The sequence below is a fragment of the Chlamydotis macqueenii genome, chromosome 7, assembly GCF_036417535.1.
Source record: "Chlamydotis macqueenii isolate bChlMac1 chromosome 7, bChlMac1.mat, whole genome shotgun sequence".
Classification (NCBI taxonomy): domain Eukaryota; kingdom Metazoa; phylum Chordata; class Aves; order Otidiformes; family Otididae; genus Chlamydotis; species Chlamydotis macqueenii.
Window position 1 is genome coordinate 17,602,175 of NC_141562.1, and position 12,730 is coordinate 17,614,904.

Consider the following 12,730-nt stretch of genomic DNA (forward strand, 5'->3'; position numbering starts at 1 on the left):
ACCTCTCCTATGAGGACAGGCTGAGAAAGCTGGGGCTGTTCAGCCTGGAGAAGGGGAGGCTCTGGGGAGACCTTAGAGCGGCCTTCCAGTACCTAAAGGGAGCTGCAGGAAAGATGGGAGAAACTCTTTAGCGGGGTCTGTTGCAATAGGACAAGGGGTGATGGTTTCAAAAGAGATGGAAGCAGATTCAGAGTGGACATCAGGAAAAAACTTTTATGCTGACCGTGGTGGAACACTGGCACAGGTTGCCCAGAGAGGTGGTGGATGCCCCATCCCTGGAAACATTCAAGGCCAGATTGAATGACGCTCTGAGCAACCTGATCCGGTTGGAGATGCCTCTGCTCATTGCAGGGAGCCTGGACTAGATGGCCTTGAAAGATCCCTTCCAACCCTAACCATTCTATGATTCTATGATTCTATGATTCTGTTCTAGGATTCTATGATTTTTATTGTGCAAAGTCTCAGTTTTAGTTCCTAAAGTCTCCATTTTGGAGTCCAAATCTGCGTCTAGAGTGTTCAAAGCCTCGTGTTCAGGCTCCAAAGCATCATTTATAGGATCCAGAGAGTTGGTTTTAGGGTCCAAATTGTATCTCGAGAGTCCAAACTCTCCTTTTTATGATCGAAATGCCTCCTTTCAGACCAAAAGCTTCAATTTAGGTGCCATGCTTTGATTCCAGGGTTGAAAGCCCCATTTCTGCAGTACACACTCTCAATTTTCTGTTCCAGGACATCATGTGTAAGTTCCAAAGCCTACTTTTAAGTTTCAAAGATTCATCTTAAGGGCCCAGAGCATCCCACTTAATGTGTAAAGTCTTATTTTGAAGGTCCAAAGCCTCATACTGAGAGTCCAAAGCCTTATGTATAGGGTCCAGAGGCTCACTTTTGGGCCCAAAGCCTCATTTTTAGCTTCCAAAGCCTCCTTTTCAGGGACCAAAGCCTCATTTTAAGGACTCAGTTTTCAATCTGGAGGGCCCAAAGCCCATTCTGAGCTTCCAAAGACCCAATTTTTAAAGGGCAAAGCCTTAGGGTTTGGTACCACAGCAACAGTTGAGGGTACAAACCCTATTTTTGTGGTTCAAAGCCTCATTTTCACTTTCAAAGCCTCATTTTTAGGGCCCAAAGCTATATTTGAAAGGCCCAAACACTCATTTTGAGGGTCCAAAGCTTTTACAGCTCTAAGCCCACATTAGAGTGCCCAAATCTTTATACACTGGACAGGGGGTTGCCCGGGCAATGGATCACTGCGGGGGCCCTTTGTGACTTCACTTTGTGTCAGCCCACAGTGCTGCATATAGCCAGCGTGGGCCCCCCCACACAGTGTCCAGCAGGACAGCAAAGGGACAGGGAAGGAGCGTGGGTCTGGCGAGGAGCCCCTGAGCGCAGCCCACGTCTTTCCCCGCTGCCCACAGCAGCCCCGCGGCACTGAGTCGTTTCCCCGAGGCTTCCCCAACCCTTTCCTCCATCCCACAGGATGGCAAGGAGACCCCCCAGCTGTCCCAGGGTGGCCTGGGAGGAGGTGAAGGCTCCCCAAAAGAGCAGCAGGATCCAGCCACTAAAACATGGTGAGTGAGTGGCCCCCGGGCTGGCAGCAGGACACGGACTTTTCCAGCCCATCTGCAAGCGAGTTACTCAGCCCTGATCTCGGGGTTCTCCCTGATGCGTCGTGCTGCAGCCTCGCAGCCCTTTTGCTGAGCACCCTCAAGGCCGGGCACCCCCGGGGAGACTGTGCCAGGGGAGCAGGCACAGGGCTGGGCGAAGAGCAGAGCTCGTTCTTCAGCTCTCTGCTGCCCTGGGGCCCTCTCTACAGCCCTCCCTGCTCTCCTCCAGGTCTAGATGGCAGCTGGTTAGCTGTCTACGAAGAGGAAGGGAAAAGCGTGCACTGCATCCGGGCTTTTCTCAAGAGCACCAACAAGGTAACCGCGGTCATTTCCCTGGCAGCTGTGCCTGCATCTCCTGATGGCCCCCCAGCTCTGCTGCCTGCTGCCAGTGCTCTGGTTGTGCTGGCCATGCATCTCCTTCTCTCACGCTCCCCCTTACCTCCCTGTCCCCTGGTTTGCAGGATGAGGCCCAGAAGATGTGTTTTCTCAATAGAATCCGCAGGCTGTGCAGAGCTGCCAGACACAAGGGCTTGTGGCAGGGCCTGGATGTCTTCTGCCACAGATTGGAGCTGGCAGAGACTATCAGGGTGAGGAGACACCCGGGGGGTCTGGGGAAGGAGGCAGGGCCCCCGGGCAGCAGCACACTGTGACTGTTGGATACCTGGAGAGCCAGGGGCACTTAGTGAACAATCCAGACCAAATGGAATTGTTTTGTTTTTGAGTAGCAGGCCTCAAGGACATCGATAAGGCCGCTTGTGAGAAAGTACTGAAGCTGCCTGTAAGAAAAATACTGAAGCCACCTGTGAGAAAATAATGAGGCCGCCTGTGAGAAAGTAATGAAGCTCCCTGTGAGAAAGTAAACGAAGCAACCTTGAGAAGAAGGAAAACAGCTGGCATACGTGACTGGGGGCTGAACGTGATACAGGGTGCAGGTGGAGAGAGCCGTGCGCGTGAACATAGAGACTTAACGAATCATATTTTAGTTAGGAGCACGTGCATGATATAGTTAACCAATTAGTAGAGAGCTTGCGCATGATACAGACTTAGAAGGGCTATATTAACCGGGATGTATCAACAATAAATTGGCATTTGCTTGATCATATTGGTCGTCAGCAGTGTCCGTTACTTCCGTGTCAACAGGTGGCGCCCGAACAGGGACCCTCAGATCGGCATTGGACATCCCAATGGAACCGAAATAGGAAAAGAAGAGGGGGCGGAAGCCGGTCGAAGGCGAGTGCTGCCCCGGCACTCGGGAAGTTGCTATAGCGCAAAAAGGTACAAAAGGTACGGAGGGAATCTCGTCTTGGCCAGGCGAGCGGCCGGGGAGGAGATGGGGTCCACACTGACCAAAGAGGAGTCAGCAGTGGTGAAGCTCCTCCAACATATGCTCTCTGTGAGAGGACTGAGTTATGACTCGGCCGTCCTAGAAGCTTTGCTGCAGTGGGCAAAGAAAAGGGAATTAATTCCCACAGTTGATGATGCTTTTGAACTCCCGACATGGGAAAAGATAGGAAAAGAGCTGTGGGATGAAACAAGTAAGGGATCAAAGGAGGCGAGCAAACTCTCCACTATGTGGAGGCTAATTAACGAAACATTGATAAGCATGAAAGCCGAGCGTTCAGTTGCTGCATCTGCTTTTGTGGCCTTAACTCCAGTCAGCGGGTCCAGCTCTGCTACTAGCATGCTGTTCTCGGGTTTAACGAGCCCTGCCACCACCCTGGCTCGTGCTGAGGGTGGGGGGGTTCGAGTCCCAGCAAGGACTGCAGGAGCTGCAGCCACAGCCCCTATAACTATAGATATACAAGCACCAGAAGGAAAAACTGCCGAAAGCCTTTCACCACCAGATGTACCACTGCCAGGCACCCTGCCACGCTGTGCCAGTGCAGGCTCAGAGTCACGAGTCTTTTCGCCGACACTGACAGCTCCGGTTTATCCCCCATTACCACCTTCTTCCCCGCCACCACGGCATGAGGAGCAGGGGGATGAACATTCATCCGGCTCGAAGGACGCGCAGCTGGAAGAGACGCTAAAAAGGCTGGAAGCCCTAGAGATTCGCCTAGAAGCGTTGCTGGGAAACTTGTCAACTCCTTCATCTGTGCCACATCGAGATCTGCCAGCGTCCAACCTATTCGTTCCGAACGGACCATCGGGTGAGATCAGTCCTTTTGCACCTTTACAAGGGACGCCGGCAGGAGGGGCCGGGGATTTGAATCCTATAGTGCAGTGGAAAGAGGTGATTCGAGATGCTTTGTTAGAAGGAGAGCCTTTTCCCATGGCATTTCCAGTTGTGACTGATAATACCGGGAGAGGTGTGTGGCAGGCATTAGACTGGAAAATATTGAAGGAAACTAAAAATGCAGTTACTCAGTATGGGCTAAAATCATCATATACTCAATCTATGTTGCAGCATATTTTTTTTTGTCACAGTTGTTAACTCCTTATGATATTAGAATGATTGTCCAGATGCTTTTGCTGCCGTCACAGCAGCTGCAGTTTTTTCAGCACTGGCAGACTGCTTGTGATAGGGCAGCTGCAACTCCTCGACAACAGGGTGATCCATTATTCGGGGTGCAAACTCAAATGCTGATGGGAGTAGGACCCTACACACGATCTGATTGGCAAGCGCGATTTGCTACCGAAGTATTAGAACTGGGCCAAGATTTGGCTTATAGAGCGCTTGCTAGGGTGCACGATGAAAAGTCCGGACCTGCCTTTACATCAGTAAGGCAAGGTCCCACAGAACCATATGGGAAATTTATTGATCGGTTGCACGCTGCAATAATGGGTCACCCTGATCTGGATGATGACATGAAAGTAAAGTTCTTAGATATGCTTGCCTTTAATAATGCTAATGAAAAAACTAAGAGAATCCTTAGTGTGCTGCCAAAAGGATCTAGTACAGGGCAACTGCTGGAAGCTGCCGAGCGAATGGTAGAAGAAGAAAAGGCTACAGTCATGGCTGCTGTCGTAGGTGCAGCAGTTAAACCCTTGGTACAAAAAAAGCAGGCAAAGAGAAAGAACAAAAGGTGTTTTAGTTGTGGAAAATTGGGTCATTTCACTAAGGACTGTTTGCGATCGGGAAACAGGGCACGGAGCGCGTTCCACCCACGCGCAACGACACAAGTACAGGGTGCTTGGACCGCTGCGCGGCCGCCACAGTCGGCAGTGCCAGAGTGGACTTGGCAACAGCAGTAGATGTGACATTAACAACTTCAGAGGTTCAACTAGTTGATTCTGATCAGCAAGGACCGTTAGGGCATGGGTTAAGTGCATTACTTATAGGCCGTTCATCAGTGTCTCGAAAAGGCATATTTATAGTGCCTGGAATTATTGATGCAGATTGTTGCGGGACTATAAAGATTATGGTGTATACACTAACACCACCCCTGACCATACCAGCACAATCAAAGATAGCACAATTGGTACCGTTTCATGCATGTGTTCCTCGGGCACACTCGGTCGTCCGCGGCCGGGGAGGCTTTGGGTCCACCGGCGCGCCAAATGTCTTATTGGCAATCGATATCGCCAGGGGAAAGCCAAAAGAAAAGGTCACAATTAAACATCCTAATGGACAATCCTTGGCGCTGTCGATGCTAATTGACACGGGTGCAGATGTTACCATTATTCCTGCAACAAAGTGGCCCTGTAATTGGCCATTGGTACCGGCAGTTACCACTGTGGTAGGGGTGGGAGGCGCACAGTGCACGATGATCAGTAAATCAATAGTGTCATTTAATTTTCAAGATGGTACAGTAGTTACCACGAGGCCGTATGTAATGCACATGCCTATAGCTCTTTTAGGTCGAGACGTGCTGTCCCAAATGAAAGCCCAGCTTGTAACCCAGCCTTTTTAGGGGCGGCCATGGTCAAGCAGCCTGTTTTAAAACTCACCTGGACGACGGCAACCCCAGTGTGGGTAGACCAATGGCCGCTAAAGCAGGATAGGCTGCAAATATTACAGAACCTAGTACATGAGCAATTGGAAGCAGGTCATATTGTGCCATCCATAAGCCCTTGGAACACCCCCGTTTTTACTATTCCAAAGAAATCGGGTAGATGGCGACTGCTGCATGATTTACGTGCAGTAAACGCTGTCATGCAGGATATGGGAACTTTACAGTCGGGATTACCTTCCCCTGTAATGATCCCTGAAAATTGGGATTTACTTATTATTGATTTAAAAGATTGTTTTTTCACCGTTCCTTTACATCCAAATGACACAGAAAAATTTGCTTTCACGGTACCAGCAGTTAACAAGCAGGAACCTGCTAAAAGGTATCAATGGGTGGTGCTACCCCAAGGCATGAAAAATTCCCCCACAATGTGTCAGAATTTTGTCACATGGGCTCTGCAGCCATTTCGGCAAGAGCATCAGTCTTTGTTAATCTATCATTATATGGATGACATCTTAATAGCAGGCGAAAAAATGAATGCAGAAAAAAACATTACAAGAGTTAATAAAAACTTTAGAGCCAAAAGGACTAAAAATTGCCCCTGAAAAAGTACAGCGTAAAGGCCCATGGCAATATTTAGACTGGGTAATTACTGGAAGCACGGTGCAACCGCAAAAAATACAAATTCATACAGACATTAAGAACCTCTCAGATGTTCAGAAATTGTTGGGAGACATACAGTGGGTAAGATCCATCACTGGAATCACTAATGATGATTTAGCTCCTTTAATGCCCCTGCTGGGAACTACGACCAAACCAAATGAACGGTGAACTTAATCAGTAGAACAGAAACAGGTGTTAGACCAGATTGTAGAAAAAATTCTAACAGCTACCACACAAAGAAAAATTAATGATTTACCTTTACAGTTTTTGATTGTTAATTCGTCACCCAAGCGACAACATTTAATAGGGCCCATAGTGCAAGCAGAAGAACAGCACATTAGAATTTTGGAATGGGTATTTCTATCTTACCAACCCAAAAACACAGTTTGTACAAGGGTCGAGCTGTTTGCTAACATGATTATAAAAGGCAGAAGAAGGATTTTGGAACTGTCAGCTCAAGAACCTACAAGGCTATTTGTACCTATAGCTCAAAATTATTTGGACTGGCTGTTAGCAACTTCAGAGATGCTTCAAGTCGCTTTAGCTGACTACCCAGGTGCTGTAACTAATTATTATCCTTCAGCCAAACTTTTGTCACTGTTGCAAAATCAAGACTTTGAAGAAGCCCCTCGCAGGTCGGAAGTACCAGTAGAAGGACTCACAGTATTTACAGATGCTGGGAGGAAATCTAAACAAGCTGCCATCGCTTGGTACAGTAATAACCAATGGAATCATCAAATTCTTACAGGTTACATCACGGACTCCCTGCAGACACTTGAACTGAGAGCAGTGGTGTGGGCCTTTCAACAGTGGCATGATGAGCCTCTAAATGTTGTTTCAGATTCATTATATGTGGTGGGCACGACACAGCATTTAGAACGTGCCATGATAAAAACAGTAAAAAATAATACTTTGTATATGTTATTGATGCAGCTGTTGTTTTTGCTAAATCAACGCAGAGAACCTTATTTTATAACACACATTCGCAGTCATCAGTTTAACCAAGGCTTGTCTATAGGAAACAACATAGTAGACAAGCTAGTCGCTGCTGCATGGAAAAATCAAACAGTTAACCTGTTTGAGCAGGCTCGTTTATCTCATAATTTCTTACATCAATCTGCTAAAGTGCTAGCGAAACAATTTGATTTAAAATTCTCAGATGCTCGAGGAATAGTGCAGTCCTGCCCTGCTTGTCAAAAATCAGGAGTTGGTCTAGGCCTTGGGGTCAACCCTTGAGGTTTAGGCGCCTTGCAATTATGGCAAATGGATGTTACTCATATTGCAGAATTCGGACGTCAGAAGTATGTGCATGTCAGTATTGACACTTACTCGCATGCAATATGGGCCACTGCTCAAACAGGGGAAACAGCCAAACATGTTCTGAAGCATATGCATGCTGCCATTGCCGCACTAGGAGCTCCTCAAGAAATCAAAACTGACAATGGCCCTGCATATGTTTCGCAAACGTTTGTACGCTTTTGCTAACTATGGGGTATTCGCAGAGTAACAGGTATTCCTCACTCCCCTACAGGCCAAGCCATTGTAGAGCGTGCGCATGCCACCTTAAAATCGCTTTTGCAAAAACAAAAAGGGGGAGAGCCGGCACCCTCTGAAAGGCTTGCAAAAGCGCTTTATGTGCTAAATTATCTGAGATTAACAGGAGACCGTGAATCTCCTCCAATTGTAATTCATCATATGTCATTGCAATCTGGACTGCAGAAAAGTGATTCGGTGAAGGTGCAGTACCGGGATTTAAAAACTGGGGAATGGAGAGGTCCAGCAGAAGTGAAAATGACCGGTTGAGGTTATGTTTGTGTTTTGACAGACGAAGGACCACGATGGGTTCCAAGTCGATGGGTGAACCTTGGAAGGAAGACCTGGGACAGCAGGATGCATCATCATCATCCTCCTGATGCTGGTAACTGGGTGTGTTGGTGAGACTGTAGACTTAGATCGTATTGACCCCAGACCAAACATGTGGCTGACATTTGCCAACATTACAAACCAATCATCGTTTTGTGTGTCAATGGCTACTCCTGCTGATCCTTTTCGTACGTGTCTGATTGGTACTCCCTATTGGAATCCGGATGACTGGAAAGGATGGGTCAATAATCACACTGTTTTGAATGAGACTGTGGTGAATCAAACATGCCACGCAAAGATGGAGTGCGCCAGCCTCCGCCCTGGACAGAAACCGGTGTGTTGTTCTGGGAATAGCAATCAAATTGGAATAGCTGCAGCATTTAAATCACAGTTTGCCTTGGGATCCACAAGAGTTAGATCTAATGGGATCCTTAAATGGTTCAGGGTCTTGTTTTATGCTGGGAGGTCCCCTTTTTACAGAAAAGGGGGTAAATACAGCATGGAACAGGAACCAATGGACTGATGTAACTAGTAAAATGACTGACGCCCAAGGAAAACCTGTGTATACTTATCAAAACAGCTCAGGAGATTATTGTAATGGAGCAGTGGGAGCAGAAATCAAAGGTTCAAAGATGCCTCTTTGGGTGAATGACACGGCCAAGGCCATACCCCCGGGATACTTCTTAATTTGTGGGGATCGGGCCTGGTCGGGAGTGCCAAAAGGGGCTATAGGAGGACCGTGTTATTTTGGAAAATTGATAATGTTTGCTCCATCTATGAAAGTATTGCGAAATCGTACTCGAGCAAGGAGATCACTAAAAGTATTAGCTCCCAACTGTGACGGCAATTTAACCCTATTGGGTACAGCTGAGCGTATAGCATTATCTATATTTGTTCCTTGGGCGGCATCTGCAAAAGCTTTAGCTAGCTTAAATAGATTAGCTTGTTGGGCACAAAAGCAAATGAATTTAACCTCTAGCATGTTATCGGGATTGTTAGAAGACATGGATAGTATGCGTCATGCTATTTTGCAGAATCGGGCAGCCGTTGATTTTTTGTTATTAGCACATGGACATGGATGTGAAGATTTTGAAGGTATGTGTTGCATGAATATTTCTGATCACTCTAAATCAATACACTATCAGTTGGCAGAGTTACGCCGGAACATGCATGCAATACAAGTGGAAAATGGACTTTCGGACTGGCTGAAATCATTGGGAGTCACAGGTTGGCTAAAAGATTTGATAGTACATGGGCTGGTAATATTAGTGGCTTTGCTGTTGGCACTAATGGTATTGGGGTGTATTTTAAAATGCTTTGTGAAAGTTATGGAACGTATGATGACTGGGGTCTGGATTGTTCAAAAACAAAAAAGGGGATTTGTTGGAGAGCCAGGGGCACTTAGTGAACAATCCAGACCAAATGGAATTGTTTTGTTTTTGAGTAGCAGGCCTCAAGGACATCGATAAGACCACTTGTGAGAAAGTACTGAAGCTGCCTGTAAGAAAAATACTGAAGCCACCTGTGAGAAAATAATGAGGCCGCCTGTGAGAAAGTAATGAAGCTCCCTGTGAGAAAGTAAACGAAGCAACCTTGAGAAGAAGGAAAACAGCTGGCATACGTGACTGGGGGCTGAACGTGATACAGGGTGCAGGTGGAGAGAGCCGTGCGCGTGAACATAGAGACTTAACGAATCATATTTTAGTTAGGAGCACGTGCATGATATAGTTAACCAATTAGTAGAGAGCTTGCGCATGATACGGACTTAGAAGGGCTATATTAACCGGGATGTATCAACAATAAATTGGCATTTGCTTGATCATATTGGTCGTCAGCAGTGTCCGTTACTTCCGTGTCAACATGTGACAGCAGTGCTGGAGTTGGGAGAGGGCGAAGGCGAGCGTGGGGACTTGATTGCTACTGAGTTCAGGGACTTGGAGCCCTGTCAGTGGACGCCCCAGCACCCGGGGCATAAGGGGGGCATTCTGTGGGCCGGCACTGGGGTGGGGGGCAGAGGGGCTCTGCCAGCCCTGCCAAGCAGTGCCAACGCTGCTGGCACGGGGTGCTGCTGGCTGACAGCTCCCATCCCGCTTGTGCTCTGCAGGCACTGCTGCAAGAGGAGCCCAAGGACCACCTGCACACGGCGGTGCGACTGCAAGCCATGCTGGCCATCGCTGCCTTGAGGTACCTGCCCAGCCCCTGCTTTTGACTCTGTCCCCAGGGGTGCCTGGAGGCACAGCTCCCAGCGCCTGTGTCCAACTGGCCCCTCTCTCTCTTTGCAGCACAGTGGGGACGGTGCTGGAGGGCAAAAAGCAGCCCCTCTTACACGCCTGCTTTCACCAGTGTCTTTGAGCTTCCTCCAAAGGAGGAGATGCAGGGCCTGGACATTTTCCTCTACCATGAGGTAAGCACTGGGGAGCTACAGGAACTCTGGGGTCCTCTGGGGCCACCTGCCCACCCTGTGCTGAGAGATGACCGGACGTGCAAGGCTGGGCAGGCCCCTGGCTTTGCTTTCCCACTCTCATCCTTCTCCCCCGTTCCTGTGGCCCTGGCCACGTGCAGTGCTGCAGGCTGCGCTGCCCACAGCAGCTTCTCTGCCCTGAGGCCTCTCCCGGGCACCGCGAAGCAGCGCGGGTGTCCTCCCCTTGCACAGGGAGTTCAAATCCATCTCCTGGGCGTGAGAGGGGTCGCCGAAAGACTGCCACCTGCCTTTGTCCTCCCTGCAGACCCTACATGCCATGGACACGATGCTGCAGACGTTTATACTCAGCCTCCAGCTGAGTATATACTCAGCTGAGTATACTCAGCCTCCAGCCTCAGCGAGGAGCTGCAGAGTATCTTGCAGGTCTGGTACAGGCACAGCGCGGGGTTGGCAGGGGCTGTTTTTCAAGGCTTTACTCAAGCTCACAGGAAGCCTGGAGCAACTGCACGAGTCCAGCGGGGAGATCAGCAGTGCTGCTTCTGCTGGCACGGGCGACAGCTCCCAGGGCACACCAGCAGCTTCTCTCCTCCCAGATGCTGCTGACCTCCACCAAGTCCATGATGGCAGCGGTGCACGAGAGGGCCGTGGAGAGGATTGCGATGCTGAGCTGTTTGCTGGCCAGCTATTTCTCAGTGAAGGTAAGAGCCAGGCCCCTTCCAGCAAGCCGTCTCGCCTTCCCCGCACATCAGAGCAGCCTGCAGCAAGTCAGGGCACAGGCTAGGGCACATGGCAAGGCTCTGCCCTGAAGCACGCCTCTTGGTCCCTCCTTCCCCCGTGGTCTCCCCTCAGCCCTTCTGATGTTCTGCCTCCCTCGCCCAGGGCTGCTATCACTTTGGAACAGAGGAGGACAGCCCTGACTGCTACGGAGACATCCATGTCCCGAGCCTGGGACAGCTGCTGGGACGTCTCATCCTTCTCAGCTCTTGCAAGGACAAAGACACCAGCTGTGCGGCTCTGGATGCTCTTCACCACCTCTTCAGTTTCATCCTGGAGCAAAGACGTAAGAGAAGCTGTGGCAGGCTGTGTCCCTCCACACATACACCTCTTCACACCTCTGCTTGTTTTCCTGAGCATTGCGATGGACTGTTCTTGTGCTTGCTGGAGGCTGTCCATGAATGTCAGCCAGCTTCCCTGACCTGCATGGCCCTTGGCAGCTGCTTTCTGTACAATCCCAACTCTATCATCTCTATCATTCTGCTGCAGAAGCTCAATGCTCACCTGAAGTACAGGATCTGTTCTCTGCTACTCTCCTTAACCACTCCTCTCAGGATCTCAGACCTGGCTGTTTTGCGGGCCCTGCAGCTGTGTCCCAAAACCATTTTATCAGTGAAGAGCAGATCCAGCCAGGCATCATGCCGGCTGGTCCCTCCAGTGCCTGTAGCAAGAAGCTGTCCCTTCTCCTAATCCTTCCTCTTCATTTCTGAGTGTGAGAGACTGTGCCGAATGTTTGTCTCAACATTGTCGAAGCGTCAAACCATCACCTAAACAATGGTACATCAGTCAAACCATAGGACTGGAGTCTTCCTGTTTTTTCCTGCAAGATGATTCCCTTATCTTGCAAGCCAGTCAAGCCACAGGACTGGAAGCTTCCTGTTTTTTCCTCCTATTTTCCCACAAACCTGAATGCAGAGCTGATTCTGCAAAATTTAGCCTTATCCCTACGTATGCGCCCAGACCCAGGCCAGAAAAACAGAGGGGCATGCGTATCACCGCCAGGTGAGGGGTGCGGCCAAGCAAACCCGCTCTTGGAATATGTGACGTGGATAAGACGAACGATAAAAGGACAGAAATGACCAACATCGGACGGAACGTTTCCCCCACCGAGTCAACTGGACTGTCGGGACGCCGCAGCTCCGTGGTGGTAGCTATTGCAACTGAAACTCTTTTCCCTCTTTCCTTTCTTTCTCTCCTTTCTCTTGCATTTGCGAACTTCTTGTCGGGTTAATAAAGTTACCTGGCGCTTGACTCCATTTTGAGTCTTAATTCTGTTCCCGAGAAATACGAACAAAACCACGCTCTGGTGTGTGTGAGGTTGGTCTAGCCGCCCCTAGCCTCCCAGACTCGTCTGAGGTCGGCTAGAACGCAAGGGGGCCTTCCTCCCACCCGAAATCAGAGCATGACATTATTTAATTGGCGTAGTCAGCAGGATTCTCGGAGAAACAGAAAGTGTCCAGTTGCTTTATTAGAGACTCTAGTGTGTGCGTGTGTGACTGAGACGTACATTGGTACAA

The 12,730-nt window shown here is 49.2% G+C and overlaps 1 protein-coding gene across 1 annotated transcript; it reads left to right on the plus strand.

Moving 5' to 3' along the window:
* The first annotated feature begins 8,649 nt into the window (after positions 1-8,649).
* LOC147600083 (uncharacterized) lies at positions 8,650-11,829 on the plus strand. Its single transcript, XM_086752388.1, is given in 7 exon segments — positions 8,650-9,387; positions 9,389-9,421; positions 10,122-10,201; positions 10,361-10,421; positions 11,033-11,137; positions 11,319-11,499; positions 11,768-11,829. Coding segments are annotated over 7 exon segments (1,260 nt in total).
* Positions 11,830-12,730: the final 901 nt, after the last annotated feature.